The sequence below is a fragment of the Alexandromys fortis genome, unplaced genomic scaffold (assembly GCF_014885135.2).
Source record: "Alexandromys fortis isolate MF-2015 unplaced genomic scaffold, M_Fortis_MF-2015_v1.1 scaffold_119, whole genome shotgun sequence".
NCBI classification, from domain to species: Eukaryota; Metazoa; Chordata; class Mammalia; order Rodentia; family Cricetidae; genus Alexandromys; species Alexandromys fortis.
Genome location: NW_026067991.1, coordinates 31,641 through 48,049, shown reverse-complemented (window position 1 = coordinate 48,049; position 16,409 = coordinate 31,641). Strand labels below are relative to the sequence as shown.

The following is a 16,409-nucleotide window of genomic DNA, read 5'->3' as shown; positions in this document are numbered from 1 at the left end:
ATTCCGGGAACGGTCAATCCACACGAGGGGGAGGAACCCTTCCCAGGACTTTGGTCAGCATCGAGGCTGGATTCAGCTGAGCACAGGGCACACAAAATACTGCTCTGCTTCTGAGAAAAACACTGGGCTTCTGGCCCCAACTGCCCGGCCCCTCACGGTAGGTTTCCTGCTTCCCTCCCGGGTCTGTGGGGATGTGGGGACATCAGCAAAGGGACTTGCTGCTCTTACCCAGAAGGCCACAGCAGCTGAGTCCCCTGGGAGGAGAAGCCCCTCAGTGGATCAGCTAGCCATAGCTGGAAGGGGGCAGGGAAAGTGCGCCAGGGAGATTCTAATGGGGGACAATGGCCAGTCCTGGCTCTCAGGGAACTGGCTGTGAATGGTGGGGGGGGGGGAGCAGCATGGTCACAGGTTCACGGTCCACCCTGGCTGGTGTCCGTTGTCTGGAACAGTTAATGCTGTCCCCTTTCATCCCATGTCAGGCTTAGATGATGACGTTCACATTCACTCCAGAGCTAAATGGAATGTTTGCCATTTACCAGTCACTATACAGTGCTTCAAATGTACTGTCTGCTAACTTCAACCTTAAGGGCTGGGACTCTAATGAGGAAATTAAGGCTTTGGTAGATAGGGAGGAGAACCTTTGGAGTCTACACAACTGGTAAGTACAGTGTCTGAATTTGAACACAGATCTGACTAGGCTGACAGAGCCCGAGTGCTTGTCGATTTTATTAGGCAGATGAGGGAGTGAGGGAGTGGCCACAGAGAGCCACACTTACTCCATTCCTTCAGCCTAGTGACATTCCTGTGCCCAGCCCTGACCCGGGTGCTGGGATGCAGAGCTGGGAGTGAAAATACTTCAGGACCCTGACCCTGAGGGTCCAGTTAGAATACAATTCACTAGAGCGCAGACGGATCCATCACTCAGCGAATGACAGCAGTGTCATGCCAGGTGAAGAAGGGCAGTCTGGGAAGGCTCTCTGGGGACGACTGGTCTGGAAGGGTGGGGAGGACAGAAGCAGGCAGTGATAGGGAACAGTGGTAGGCACAGTGGTTTGCAGTGTTACTCAGGGGCTGGAAGTGTGGCCGAGTGGGAAAGAGACACGCCCAGTCCACGCCTTCTCATGTCAAAGTGCCAGCTCCCCCACAAAACCAATGCGGCAAAGAGCCCAGCTACTCTGATCCTTTGCGGTGCCAGAGCTGAGGGCTACAGACCAGCAAGTTCTACTGTAGGGTGCTGGAGTTGGCATTTGTGTGCGGGGCCAGGCCTCACACCTTCCAGGGGATCCTGGGATCTGTGCCTAGTGGTTCACAAAGTTACCTCCATTTTATAAAACAGTTTTCTTGTTCCTCAATTTAAAGCCAATGCGTTTATTATTTTTAAAATATTTAGAAATACGTTCATAATGGCAAGCACAGCCAATGTAGATTTATTAAGGAAAAAGAAGAAAGAACTCCCAAGAGTGAGAGAGGATCCAAGGAAGAGATGTTCCAGGACACTTTAATAGAAAATCTTTTAAGTATTCTTTGTCAGTTTCTCACGTGTAAACAATGTATCTCGGTCATATCTGTCCCCAAGATTCCTCATTCCCCCAAGGTATCCCACACACATCCGCGGCCCACCTTCATGTCCTTGACATTTTTATTTTTTAAATAACCCATTGAGTCCTGTCAATATGCCTGCTGGAGCATTGGCTAATCCTGTTGGCTTGACCTGCTGCAGTCTTCTGACGGTAACCGTGGTTGCAGTGGGTTCATGAGGGCGACATCCATGTCATGGCCGTATTTCGTGTCACTTCTCCCCATCTGTGCGCTCTTAAGTTCATACATCCCCTCTTCGAGATGTCCCTTCAGCTTTGTGGGGGCATTGATAGAGATGTCCCTTCAGCTTTGTGGGGGTATTGATAGAGATGTCCCTTCAGCTTTGTGGGGTATTGATAGACATGCCCCCTTCAGCTTTGTGGGGTATTGATAGACATGCCCCCTTCAGCTTTGTGGGGGTATTGATAGACATGTCCCATTTATGACTGAGTACTCAGTAATCACTCATCATCAGCACTGTGGCCAGTTCTGAGTCTCTGCTTCAGCTGCTGACCCCTGACCCCTGTGGAGAGAAGCATTTTCTGGCCAAGGTTGAGGGAAACACTAAACATGGTGTGTGTGTGTCTGTGTGTGTGTGTGTGTGTGTGTGTGTGTGTGAGAGAGAGAGAGAGAGAGAGAGAGAGAGAGAGAGAGAGAACAGTCTTTTTCAGAACTGATTAGATTTTATTGATTTCTCAAACGGCACAAGCGGGGTGGAGAATAACAGAAACTTGCTTGTATTTCTCTAAAGTTAGTTATCAGCTTAAGCGCCTATAGCCCAAACTCTCTACCCATTACACAGAAGAATATTGATACAAAACATTAGAATTTCAAAATCTCGTTAATTTCTTGTTTTGGGCTGCAGTGCAGGCAGCATTGTGTGGTCTTAAATGTTGGTTGCATCTAGATTCACCTGGAAAATCATTCAGAGAGCCTGGATGTCAACAGGTGGAACTGGGGTTTTCTTTTTAATTGTCTTCAAGACAGGCATTCGGGCTTTTTTAATTTTATAAACTTTATTATGAAAATTGCAAATAAATAAAAAGCATCAAATATCAAACTTTACCAGACCCAAAGTCTATACAACTCAATTATGTCTGTGTGTGTCTATATACATGAGTGTAATTACCTGCGGAGTCCAGAGAGGGCGTTGGAGTCCCTAGATCTGGAGTTACTGACCCGGTGCTAGAAACTGAACTAGGCCAGAGAAAGAGGGGTCCTCTGCAAGAGCTGTACATGCTCTTAACTACTGAACCATCTTTCCAGCCCGACTGCCTCTATTTCTTAAAAAAAAAAAAAAAGATTTGTTTTCACTGTGCCTGTGTGTACGTGCATGCGCGCGCGTGTGTGTGTATGAGTATGTGCCTGTGTGTGTGAGTGTGTGCATGCATGGCGTGCATGCGTGTATGTGTGTGTGCACGCATGTGCATATGCATGCGTGCGTGTATGTATCTGTGTGCATGTGTGTGAGTGTGTTCGTGCATGGCGTGTGTGTGTTTGTGTGTGTGCCCACGTGCATATGCGTGTGTATGTGTGTGTGCACACGTACGTATCCGTGTGTATGCGTGTATGTGTGTGTTTGTGTGTATGTGTGTATTTGTGTGCGTGTGCGCACGTGCGTATCAGTATGTATGTGTGTGTGTTTGTGTGTGTGTGTATTTGTGTGTGTATGCAGGAGCCTGAAGAGGGCAGCGGGGTCTGAAAATCTGGAACTGAAATGACAGGCAGTTGTGAGCCACCCCATGTGGGTGTTGAAAATAAACGCAGGTCCTCTGCAAGAGCAGTATGCGCTCTTAGTTGCTGAGCCATCTCCCCAGCTTCATGGCTTCTATTTTTTGATAGTTTGTTGCTTGTGGTCTCCTCTGGGTACCACACTAGCAGTAATAATGTTGCACTTTAAGTGTAACTATTGTCATTGTCACCATGGTCTGGATTAACCAATTCAGAGGTAGGACCTCAGTGTTCTCTCTACTGCCAGGGGCTCAAGTGGACCTGGAGGTGGGGGGAGAGGGGCCAGAGAGGGGCTGTGCACGTCTTAACCTGCCTGAGGCCCTCAGCCCTTAGATTTGTTTGCGGGCTAGAGAAGAAAGGCAATCTGGTGTGGGAAACAGCCCAGGGCACAGACGAGCCCAGAGTGGTTTGAGAAGATGAAGGCTGTTTGTACCCAGTCGGCCTAAACAATCAGACAATACTCCATACTTCAGGATAGAGGAAAGGCCAGATGCCCTTCCTTGACCTTCTGAAGAATGGAGCATGGTCGTGGCCATTCCCTGGTCTTCCTAGATGCAAATAAGGCACCTTCCACAACTGTGACCTCTGATGCAGACCTCCACTGTCTCTGGAGGTGGGAGTGCCCGGTGACTTGTTCTCTTGAGTGAGGGCTAAGAAGGGGACCCAAGCAAAGGCTCTGAGAGTCTGTGCCTTTCTTGTCACCGAGAAGGAAAGTTTTAGGAACAGGGCTGTGGGAAGGCTCGCTCTGCTCCATGGTGGTGCAATCCCATGAGCTCATCAGGTTTCCACAGCAAACCTCTGATGACATCTTACCAGAGCTGAGCCTTGCTGAGCTCAGGAGAACTGTAGCCAGTTTCAGGCTGAATCACTCACAACATGCCCACTCTGGGCTTGGGATTTTCTGTATATTCTCTCATTTTATCCTCATGAGAACCCCACATAGGAAACAGTGTGTGCTCACTGCTTTAATCATGAAGAAAGCGAAGCACAGAGAGGTTGCACAATTTGGCTGAAGTACACAGCTAATCAGGATTAGACCCATACTGTCTAGCTACAGGGTGCGAGCTCTTGGTTACTCTGGAATGGGAATGAGCCTAGGGTTAGGAATGGATCATTTCTTCTCTGTCTTCCCATCCCAACCCTGTAGAATGAGACAAGGGGAGTCTTGTTTTAAACTTGAGAGGGCACTGTTCTGGCTCCTCTCCTAAGGACACTCCCAAAGATAGAGAAGTTGACCAAGCCCAGGGTGCAGGCCCATCTGTATAGCTATCTTAAGCCATGCCTCAGTTACCCGGATGTGTGCTAGTGTGGATAGCTTCCCAGAGCCCTCTTTCCCAGACTGCCACAGAAGCCCATGCCCTTAGCCTGTGGACCACCCACTCGCTGTAAGTAGCGAGTCTACTCAACCCTTCAAGAAGCAAATGAAAAGAGACATGGGTAGACAGAGGATGGGAAAACTCTGGACCTGCAACTGTGAAGAATGAGCCTGTCTTCCCTACCCATTCCCTGTCTGATAGGAAAGCCATGTGGCTCAGTGAAGACCCTTAGAACACAGATGTGGTCCTGGTTGCCCTGTGATGGGTTTCTCCAGGCTTCTCTAAGGAGCAAGTTGCATGTCTGAGAACTTTGGGAGTGGGGAAAACAGCCCCTCAGTCCTCCTTCTGGACCCGTGTCCCCACAGCCCCACAGAGGCTAGACACTTCCCCAACACCTGGATGGATCTGCTGCACCTGGATTCTGTGCTACCAGACCAAGGGTCATAGTTTCCTTCAATGTCTGGACTCTTTTTCTTGTTTTTCCTGAAATTTTTTTTTTTGGGGGTTTTCAAGATAGCTAGTCCTGGAACTAGCTCTTGTAGACCAGGCTGACCTCGAACTCACAGAGATCCACCTGCCTCTGCCTCCCAAGTGCTGGGATTAAAGGTGTGTGCCACCACCGCCCGGCTTTCTTTTTTTTCTTTCCTTTTCTTCTTCTGTTTTTTTTTGAGACAGGGTTTTTCTTGTAACTTTAGAGCCTGTCCTGCAATTTGCTTGAAGACCAGGCTGGCCGCAAACTCACAGAGATCCACCTGTCTTTGAGTCCTGAGGGCTGAGATTGAGGGCATGCGCTGCCACAGCCCAGCTAATGTCTGGATTCTTGACAGTTGCCTTTCTTGGAAGTCTCTCAAGTCCTTTTTTTCTTTTTTTTTAGATTTTATTTATTTATTATGTATAGAAAGTCTGCCTCCATGTATGCCTGCAGGCCAGAGGGCGCCAGATTTCATTACAGATGGTTGTGAGCCACCATGTGGTTGCTGGGAATTGAACTCAGGTCCTCTGGAAGAACAGTCAGTGCTCTTAACCTCAAGGACAGTGTATGGAGTAGGCCCCAGGCTAAAGGGTGGGAGGAAGACTGGGCCAACCTTGTGGCTCAATAAGAGACACTATCCTCAGGTGGCCCTGGCTGTCCTTTTGTGGTACTTCTAAGCATGACTCCGTGTTTCCTTGCTGCAAGGCCAGCAGGCCTATGGTCTGCGGAGGGACCCCGGCTTGTACCACTGTCTTCACTGCTGTTCTTTTTTTTTTTTAAATTATTTATTTATTTAGTATGTATACAATATTCTGTCTGTGTGTATGCCTGCAGGCCAGAAGAGGGCAACAAACACCATTACAGATGGCTGTGAGCCACCATGTGGTTGCTGGGAATTGAACTCAGGACCTCTGGAAGAGCAGGCAGTGCTCTTAACCTCTGAGCCATCTCTCCAGCCCTTCATTGCTGTTCTATTGTTGCAAAGAGACATACCAAACAAGGCAACTTCTAGAAGGGAACATTTGGTTTGGGACTTGCTTACAGTCTCAGAGGGTGAGTCTGTGATCACAGGTCAAGAAGCATGGCAGCTGGCAGGCAGGCCTGGTGCTGGAGCAGTAGCTGAGAGCTCACATAACTCTCCACGAGCAGCAGACAGAAAGAGAAACTGGGCTTGGTGTGGGCACCACTGACACACCTCCTCCAACAAGGCCACACCTCCTAATCTCCCTAAACAGTCTATCAGCTGGGAAGCAAACATTCAAATATATGAGTCCATGGGGGTCATTCTCATGCGAACCTCCACACTTACTATCCCTGTGAAAAGGCCTTCGGGACCCTTACATCCCCTGAGTTGTATAGATTTTTATTCGGAGGCACTTTTTTCTGGAAACTTCCTGTGAGACCCTTTAGTCAGGGAGGGTGATGGGCAACTGGACCCCCTTCGGCACGTTAACAGCAAGAACTGTGCGTCTCTTGTTCTCATAAGCTCTCTAGGCCACGTTCCTAGCCCGCTGATGGCGAGGGTCTGCAGGGCAGGGAAGGGTGGCTGCACCCCAAACCTGTGGCGCTCCACTCAAGGAACCCAATGGAGTCTGTAGGCGCCACTCCTGACCGCCCGCAGAGGGCAGCAGAGAAACAGCCTGACTATTTTCTTGCTTCTTTGACTTTTATTTATTTTCTGTGAAGTCACACGTATTCTAGTTATAAAGTATCTTCGCTGTTGTTGTTCAAGTAGTCTTTTTGTAATGCCGGTGCCCTTCCACCTAACAGTCAGCATAGTTTCCTGATTACTCGTTCACTCTGTGCCCCTGATCTGAGCGTGCTCACCCAGTGCTCACAGTCACCGCGCTGTCTCAGGACTGTTATTATCCCCAGCCTGAACATAAGCTGAAGCACAGGTAACAACACGCCTCGGGTCACTAGACTGGAAAGTCATGAGCCTGGGATTTGAACTCTTGGGGTTGGAACCTCCACGAGTCACGTAAACAGGAGAGAAGATCCCCCTGTGGTTTGCAGGGTGCCTGTCTTCTGACGGGCAGGGGCTGCTGAGGCCCAGTTTGCCCCTGGGTGGGAAGGTGAACCTCCTGCTCCTAGTCCACATTCTGAAATGTGGACTTCCGATATGGGAGTCCCAGTTTTTATGTGTGACCTGCAAGTTCGCCAAGGACTAAACAAAATGCACTGGGGGCTACAGCACTCGTCTGTGACCTGTTAGTGGATGCTGACGGTATCTTCTGTAGTTGTTTGTTGATAGCCAGCCCCTCTCAAGACAGCCCAAGTTGGCAGGAGCTTATTAGGTAGCCGAGGCTAGCCTAAAACTTCCACCTAAAACTCCCGCCCAATCTCTGCCCCAGCATCCAGAGTGCTGTGATTGGTCCGCACACTGGCATGGACCCCCCCCCCCCATCCTAGACTATTTATCTCTTTATTTTCGATTTTTTGAGACCAAGTTTCCCAGTAGCTACAGAGCCAGCCCTGGAACTCACTCTGTAGACCAGGCTGGCCTCGAACTCACAGAGATCCGCCTGCCTCTGCCTCCCGAGTGCTGGGATTAAAGGCCTGCGCCACCGCTGCCCAGCTCGACCTTTTTGTTTTTCATTGAATACATAGTAGATGAAGCTTGGTTTCCCTGAGTTTCCTGTCAAGCCTTTGTGTCTGGACGCTAGGAAGTTCCCTGATACTGGAACCATGGGCGACAGGCAAGGCAGTGAGGGCAGCACTGGGTACAGTTCTGAGAAGCCCGGTTATTGTGCTGTGTCTCCCAGCTAAGAGCAGGGTGCAGGGACCCTCTTTGCCATGCTCTGAACTGTGCTGAGATCTGGAAATCAAGAAGGGTTTTGGGTTAGAAATTTCCAATCTAGGGCTAATGTGTCCACATTTTATATATTATCCCTAATAGTTTCACACAGCTTGTGCCCCTCTCCCTAGCCTTTTTTGACTCTTTGCATATCATTCTCCAATCTGGGAAGAACACGGACACCCTAGAATACTCAGGTCTTACTCTTGTCATAACCACTAACTTGAAGGGTACTTGGACAGGCAATGTGGTTGACACCTTTGCTTCCAGGAAATAAGAACCAGTCCACTACCACCTGTAAGTGGTTTGAACAAGGTGCTCAAAACACAACCTGGGACTGGGGCTTATGCCAAAGCTTTCCTAGTGTATACAGACAGCCCTAGGTTCTGTCCCCAGCAATGGATCACACAAGCAACTGTTGCCCAAACCATAGCCTCCTTGAAGAGGCCAGTTCTTGCTTGCAGCCTGAGCTCATACTGAGGGTAGTGGTCACTTTCCCGTGCTCTGGGCACTGCGGTGTGATGCCCTTATTAAAGGCACTCCTTTTTGTCTTGTTTTCTGTCATCCTTGGATCCAGAAGATGTTTCCAGGAGTCTGGTTGTGCTGGGCCTCACTCCTGCTCCTGACCAGGCCCATCCAGCCTTGCCCTATGGGCTGTGACTGCTTTGACAGAGAGGTATTCTGCTCAGATGAGCAGCTGGCCACCATTCCACCGGACATCCCCCGACACGTCACAAACATCGTCTTCGTGGAGACTGCCTTCACCACAGTGGGGACCAGGGCTTTCCACGGTAGCTGCAACCTGACCAAGGTGGTCTTCCTCAACACTCAGGTCCGTCACCTGGAGCCCGATGCCTTTGGGGGACTGCCCAGCCTGGTGGACCTGGAGGTGACAGGCAGCCCCTTCTCCAGTCTCAGTGCCAACGTCTTTTCTAACCTGAGCTCACTGGAGAAGCTCACCTTGGACTTCGACAGGCTTGTGGCTCTGCCTGAGGACTTCTTTCACCACATGGACAACCTGGAGTCCCTTCAGCTTCAGGGAAACCAGCTTCAGACCCTGCCTGGGAGACTGTTCCAGCCTCTGCGATACCTGAGAACCCTCAACCTGGAGCAGAACCTTCTGAGCAAGCTCCCGAAGGGACTGTTCCAGTCACTCAGAAGCCTGCAGATACTGAAGCTGAGTAACAACATGCTTTTCAGCCTCCCCGAGGGGTTGCTGGACAATCTGGGCAGCCTGCAGGAGCTCTTTCTGGACAGCAATGGCATCACAGAGCTGTCACCACAGGCTTTCTCCCAGCTCCTCAGCCTGGAGAATCTGTGGCTGCAGCACAATGCCATTCGACACCTGCCGGCCTCCGTCTTCTCCTCCCTCCGCAACCTGACCTATCTCAACCTGCAGGGCAACGCACTGCGGGCTCTGCCTGCCACCCTCTTCACCCACAACCCAGGGCTGCTTCACCTGTCTCTGTCCTACAACCAGCTGGAGGGCATCGCCGAGGGCACCTTCGCCAACCTGTCCCGCCTTGTTTCCCTCACGCTTGCGCACAACGCCATCACACACCTTCCCGAGGATGTCTTCAGGGACCTCGAGCAGTTGGTCAGGCTCTCTTTGAACGACAACAACTTGACGGCCTTGCACCCGGCCCTTTTTCAGAACCTGTCCAGGCTTGAGCAGCTCAACTTGTCGAAGAACCAGCTGACCATGCTCCCCGGGGGCATCTTTGACACCAACTACGACCTCTTCAACCTGGCCTTGTCCAGCAACCCCTGGCAGTGTGACTGCCACTTGGCCTACCTCACGAGCTGGCTCCGCCTCTACAACGACCGGATCCTCAACACCCGTACCTACTGCGCAGGCCCAGCCTACCTTAAGGGCCAACCGGTGCCCAGCTTGAAGAAGGAACAGCTGGTGTGTCCTGTCACCCCGGGCCACTTGGGCTTCCTGGCCCTGGGGCTGGATGACAGGGAGCCAGTGGGCAGTTGGGATCTGGCAGTGGAGGGGAGGGCAGCCCGCAGCCAGTGCATTTATAGCAACCCTGAGGGCACCGTGGTCCTCTCCTGTGAGGAGGCCCAGTGTCGCTGGCTGAGAATCCAGCTGTCTTCCAGACAAGGCTCGGACACCCCGGCAATGGCTTACAATTCCAGTCAGGAGTGGGAGTTAAGGTCAAGCTGTGGCTCCATGAGGGTCGTTGTGTCTATTGAGGCTCAAGCTGCTGGGCCCTAAGTGCAGCGAATAGACCCAGAAGCCTGAACAAGTGACTTCTGGAGGCAGGGGGAGCTGAATGTCTGACGCTGATGTAAGGGACATGGCTGTATCTCCAGGGTAGGGGGGAGCGAGGCCTGCTTCACCTGGTGTCTCCTCACCATGCCCTCTTGGAGCCTGTGGCCTAACAAGCTTATCCTCAATCCAACTTTGGAAACCACACCATGGCTTAGAGCAGTGGTTCTCAACCTTCCTGACTCTGTGACCCTTTAATACAGTTCCTCACAATGTGGTGACCCCAAACCATAAAATTATTTTCATTGCTACTTCATAACTGTAATTTTGCTACTGTTATGAATCATAAATGTAAATATATTCTGGAGATAAGAGGTTTGTCGAAGGGGTCATGACCCACAGGTTGAGAACCACTGGTCTAGAGACTAAAACACCCCATCACAGTATTTTCCTATTATTTAACCCCACCCTACTCCCTGATCTGAATTCTAGATTTGAGATATGTTCACCGCTACTGTAGTTATACAAAGTAGAGGCTACATCCCTTTGATAGATGAAAAGCCACTTCTGTTCTCACAATAGAGAAAGGAAAGGGATGTTAGAGGAGCTGAGCTGACTAGAAAAGGCTAGGGCAGGGGTGTGTGGGGAAACAGTATCGTCCTGGCAACCTCTCAAGCTGCATCCAGGAGAAATCAAGGTAAGGGGTTGCCTTAGCCAGCAAAGCCTGGCTGCGTGGCTTTCAGGAGGGCAGTGTGGCTTTGCCCGTTCAGTCCACAAGATGGTTGTTCCCTGAGGAGGGAGCGAAAGCCTGAGGAGGGGGAGGAGAGGAGCTGGTAGTTGGGGGTAACTGCCTTGTGCCATGGCTTTCAGGGCATCTGACGCTGCGCTGCTCGGTCACTGAACGGCTCTCCTCTTCCCCTGGTTTCTAAGATGTCTCCGCAATCCCATCTAGGGGTGTCCCTCAGCCACCACTCAGGGCATGGGCTCCGCAGCACCAATGGCCTCACATCTTCATCTCAGGCTCTGCATTTGTTAGCTGCACACCGTCCTCTATATGATCAATCAGAGAACATCTAAACAGTGTCCCCCCACCAACTCCCGATTCCCATAACCAGAGAACATCTAAACAGTGTCCCCCCACCAACTCCCGATTCCCATAACCAGAGAATATCTAAACAGTGTCCCCCCACCAACTCCCGATTCTCACTCAGCAGAATGACAAGCCCAGATTAGGAGCTGGGAGTGTTCTCACACCTTTTCGTGCTCCATCCTTAGACCAGTGGATGGTCGGAGGCTGCTCGTTTGTTTCCCGGTCACTCAGACCCGAAATAATCACACAGAAACTTAATTAATTAAAACACTGTTTGGCCTATTAGCTTAGGATCTTATTAACTAACTCTTATATCTTAAATTAACTTATTTCTATTATTCTCTGTATTGCTATGAGGGTCGTGGTTTACCAGTAAGGTTCTGGCATCTGTTTCTTTCGGCAGCTACATGGCATCTCTCTCTCTCTCTCTCTCTCTCTCTCTCTCTCTCTCTGCCTATCTATATTCTGCCCTACTATAAACCGAAACAGCTTAACCAATGATAATAAAACATATTCCTAACACACTCTCTTTTCATCTTCCCTTTCTTTTCGCTCACATGCCCTCCCCCAGATTGTTACACAACCACTCACTTGGTTACAGGGCTGCAGAGTGGAAAGGTGGAGTAAGATATAAGATGTACTGTGGCTCCCCAGCTCCCAGCCCAGGAAGGAACTTAGACAGGAGTTTGGGAAGTAACCTCCAAACACAAAGAGGTCTGTGTGTGAAAGTGCCAAGGGCTTGGCATTCAGGGGTGTTCTAGTTAAGTTTCTGTAGGGATGAAACATCGACCAAACTAACCCAGCCTGGGGGAGGAAAAGGGTTTATTTGACTTATGAGTTCATATCATAGTTCGCTGTTGTGGGAAGTCAGGGCAGGAACTCAAGGCAGGAACTGAAGTGGACTCGTAGGGGAACACTGCTTACTGCTTGCTGTCAGGCTATGTTCAGCTAACTTTCTTACACTTCACAGGGGCCACCTGCACAGGGTGGTGCTGTCCACAGTGACCTGTGTAGTGATATTTTGTTTGTGATCTAACAAATAAAGCTTGTCTGAAGATCAAAGTGCAGAGCTAAACCACTAGTTAACCATACAGGCCAGGCAGTGGTGGTACACACCTTTAATCCCAGCACTCAGGAGACAGAGGCAGACAGATCTCTGTGAGTTGAAGGCCACCCTGGGCTCAAGATATTGAACCTGTCTAAAACAGAAACAGAACTCACACAAAGGTGATCCTAGCACTTGGGAATCACACGCCTTTGATCCCAGCACTAGGGAGGTGGAGACAGGAGGGATATGGCTGGGCGGAGAGAGGAGTATAAGGTGGAAGGAGACAGGAGCTCAAGGTAGTGAGCATGTGAGCATTCTGTCTGAGGTTTCATAGAGACAGCAGTCAGTCTGAGGATTCATGGAGACAGGAGTCAGTCTGAGGTTTCATAGAGACAGCAGTCAGTCTGAGGATTCGTGGAGACAGGCTCGCCCCTTTGGTCTGAATAACGGTAGCAGTAGGAGCTTTCTAGTGACTGCCGCTCAGCTTCTCCAATCCTTCAGCTTTCACCCCTGATAGCTGACTCCGAGTTTTTGTTAGTAATCCCAATTAGAATTCGTGCTACAGGCCTGGGCCCTTCCCACGTCAATCATTAATCAAGAAAAGCCCCACTGCTGGGTGTGGTGGTGTACACCTTTAATACATACATCCAAGAGGCAGAGGCAAGTAGATCTCTGTAAGTTCAAAGCCAGCCTGGTCTACATAGAGAGTTCCAGAACAGCCAGAGCTACACAGTGAGACTCTGTCTGACCAATAATAACAAATAAATATAAATATGATGATGATGAAGTAATAATAATAAGGCCCGAAAGAGTTGCCTATAGACCAGTCTGATAGAGGCCTTTTCTCTACTGAGGTTTCCTTTCTAGTTGGCCTTGCTTGTTCAAATCAGCAAAATTAACCCATATAGGAGGCCTGTGGATCCCTTGAGTAAGTCACAGGCTGAGCAGAGTGGGAGCTGGGTGTTGGGGACATGAAGTGGAGGCAGGGCACTGGAGTGGAGAGAGTGGGAAATGAAGGCCAAAGCTTAGAGCCCAGAGGAACCTTCGGTCTCTGGGGTACGATGTGGACGGAAGGAGTCTGGGAACAGATCCTAGACCCTTGCAAAAGCAGAAGCTCTTTTATCTGTTGAGCCATCTCTCCAGCCCCCTTTGAGGAATCTGTGTGTAGATGGAGTTTCTGTACCACCAGAAGCTCCCCAATAAACACACTGGGGCTTATATTAATTGCGAATGTTCGGCTAATAGTTCAGGCTTGTTACTAGCTAACTTTTACATTTTCAATTAATCCATATTTCTTATGCTTTTTCTCAGTACGGCATGCCCATCTTGCTTCTCTCTGCATCTGCTTGTGACTCCAGACTCTGCCCTTCTTCCTCTCAAAAGTCTCAGTTTGGCTCTCCCACCTAATCTTATCCTGTTCATCTACTGGCCAGTCAGCTTCCTTATTAAGCAAATCATAGCCACATATATTCACACAATGTAAAGGAAAATTGCACATCTGTGTTTGTTAAGGATTCTGCAGGCCGTTCTCACAGAGGCAGGACATGCTTCTGCCTGTGCTTCAAGCAGTTGGCCAAGAACAAGAAACTAGAAAAACAGTTTGAGCTGGTGCCTGGCTAGAGAAGAGAGCCAAAAGGGCAAGGGATGTTACGGAAATCAAACCAGATTGATTTCAGCAACTTAACAGAGCATGCACAGATGGATTAAAAGTCCCACTGAGGAGTTACAGAAACGCAAGTGAAACCATCATTGGTATGTCTCTGCATCCGTCCCACAGAAACTGGAAAGCTGAGCAGCTCAAACGTAGTGGTGTGACAGGGTCCTAGACCTGAGCACGACTGACTCCATGATGGAAGTGCCATTCAGGCTGTGAAACAACAGGTACACAGCACCGCCAGCCAAAATGAGAACAAAGGCCTAACCCATCAAAGTCCTCCGTTCTGAGAAAGTCTCTAGTGTACTAACCTTGCTTTTTGGCTTCTGTAGTTCCACTTCTGGCTAACTGAAGTGTGTGAACCTAGGACATGGTTTTTGTGCTGAAAAGCTCACCCTAAAAACGTCTTGGACATACATTGAATCCCAAATACCCAGCGTAGTCGCTGGCTGGCTAATAAAGACTTTCTACTGACTTAAACATGTGCCTGAGCTGTCGCTCTGGTGACTGCCCCACAGCAGTGGGGATGTAGGCCCAGGGGAACCGCAGAGCTGCCAGGGTATGCGGCCCTCCACTCGGGGAGTCAAGTGAGTGAGTGTGGTGGGAGATGCAGAGGAAAAGCCTGGTTCTCCTTGGAAGACAGTGAGCTTGTGAACAAGGGCAGAGGCAGGGGAGGCTAACGGAGGGGTAAGGCGCCTGCACTACACTAAGAACCAAAGCCTTCCCTCCATCTTGATGCTCAAATGGATTAATTGGAAATGATGGAAATCTGCTAACTGGCAGATTCGCCAAAGCAACAGATTCTTGGTTCCATATCTAAAACCATTTGGTTAAGAGTGATCCTGGCTGGCAGTGGTGGCTCAAAGTTTTAATCCCAGGACTCAAGAGAAAGAGGCAGACAGATCTTTGTGAGTTTGAGACCAGCCTGATCTTCAGAGCTAGCTCCAGGACAACAGGACAACCAGGGTTACACACACACACACACACACACACACACACACACACACACACACCCTCTGTCTCAAACAAACAAACAAAAACCAAACCAAAACAAAACAAAAAAACAAAAAAGAGTAATCTGGACCACATCTTACAGGGGTGGATGGCTTGGCCCAGAATAACTAAGGAAGCTTCTGCTACATTGGGCTGCTGACTCCCATTAGGTGGGAAGTCTACCCCTGGGGACACATCAGCAGGGAACACGTTAGAGAAGCTATAGGCTGTCCATCCAAGGGACACCCGAGTTTTAGGTATGACCCAGAAAGTCATCTGCTCACTGCAGAGAGAAAGGAGAAAGGCACTCACACGCCTCTCAATTATGACTTTTGAAAAGCAGAACTTGGGCTGCGGGGATGGCCGGCTCAGCATGTAAAAGTATTTTTCTAGGTAAAACGGATGGCCTGGATTTGATCCCAGATCACAAGGTAGAAGAAGAGAACTGGCTGCCAAGAGCTGTCCACTGACCTTCGCAAACATACCATCGTAGGTGCATACACACACATATCTGTATCCATGTGCATTCATATGTGTGTGTGCGTGCGCGCACACACACACAGAGCAATAATACAATATTTTAAAAATTTATAAACATAACTCTGGATTACATTAGAATGTGATAAGGCCTTGAGCCAAACGATGCTGCTGGGGAAAGAACACTGGTCAATAACCAGCTTACATCAAGGAAAGCATGAGCAGGAGGCTTTCGGGTTACACTTGGTACCCAGGGGGTCCTCATGTCATGTCTTCTTGTGGGGTGACTCGGCCTGATACAACAGTTGAGGTTTTTTCCTGGACCCAGGAACTGAAGTCTCACTTGGGCTATAATATAGGAGAACCCATCTCAAAAACAAAATAGGAAAGCCTAGTAAAAACCCGAGCCAAAGTGTCTGGGCCTCATCTTCTGAGATTCTGACTAAAATTACGCTGGGAAGTGGCAGGGAATTTGATGTCAGCCTTCATAGATAGATGGTAGATGATAGATAGATAGATAGATAGATAGATAGATAGATAGATAGATAGATCATTCCTCACGTTTCTTATCCACAGTGAGGGCTGAAAACAAACAAGGCTCAGCTTGTCTATTGACGGTGGTACCGCTTGTTTCCTAAGCCGCGGTTGTGCTGTGAATGCTGGCCTCATCCGACCTCCCCAGTACAACATATTTGAATGAATATGTTTGAATGAGTCAAGCCACAAACACCGTAGAAAAACGCACCTCATATCATCGCTTCCCCCCATCCATGTCATTGTAGAGCGATTCCTTCTGGCACACAGGACTCTTTTCCAGGTGGCTTTCAACAATGGAGGTTAGGGATTTCCTGCCAGCTGCCAGCCATGGAACTCTGGGCAGACCACTGTGTTCTGCCCCCCAGCCTCCTTATCAAACATTCAACACTTGACAAAGCACCAAGACAATGGTGGAAGGTAAGTTTTTTTTAAAAGAGTGATGATTCTTATATTATTATTATTATAGCTCAGTCTTTTGACTTCTGTTTTGGTCAGTGA

At 49.4% G+C, this 16,409-nt stretch overlaps 1 protein-coding gene across 2 annotated transcripts; it reads left to right on the top strand.

Annotated features, from left to right (window-relative positions):
- The first annotated feature begins 17 nt into the window (after positions 1 to 17).
- On the top strand, positions 18 to 14,384 carry Cpn2 (carboxypeptidase N subunit 2). 2 transcript variants are annotated; one of them, XM_050159821.1, is made up of 2 exons: positions 18 to 157; positions 8,475 to 14,384. In XM_050159821.1, the coding sequence occupies exon 2, from the start codon at positions 8,475 to 8,477 to the stop codon at positions 10,116 to 10,118; it is 1,644 nt and encodes a 547-aa protein (XP_050015778.1). In that variant the 5' UTR covers positions 18 to 157; the 3' UTR covers positions 10,119 to 14,384. The 2 variants fall into 2 exon arrangements, with proteins under 2 accessions (XP_050015778.1, XP_050015779.1); XM_050159822.1 differs by having other exon boundaries at positions 25 to 157; positions 8,472 to 14,384.
- The last annotated feature ends 2,025 nt before the right edge of the window (positions 14,385 to 16,409 follow it).

Coding starts and splice junctions, on each gene's coding strand:
- Cpn2 (XM_050159821.1), top strand. CDS start 8,475: ATGTTTCCAGGAGTCTGGTTGTGCTGGGCCTCACTCCTGCTCCTGACC.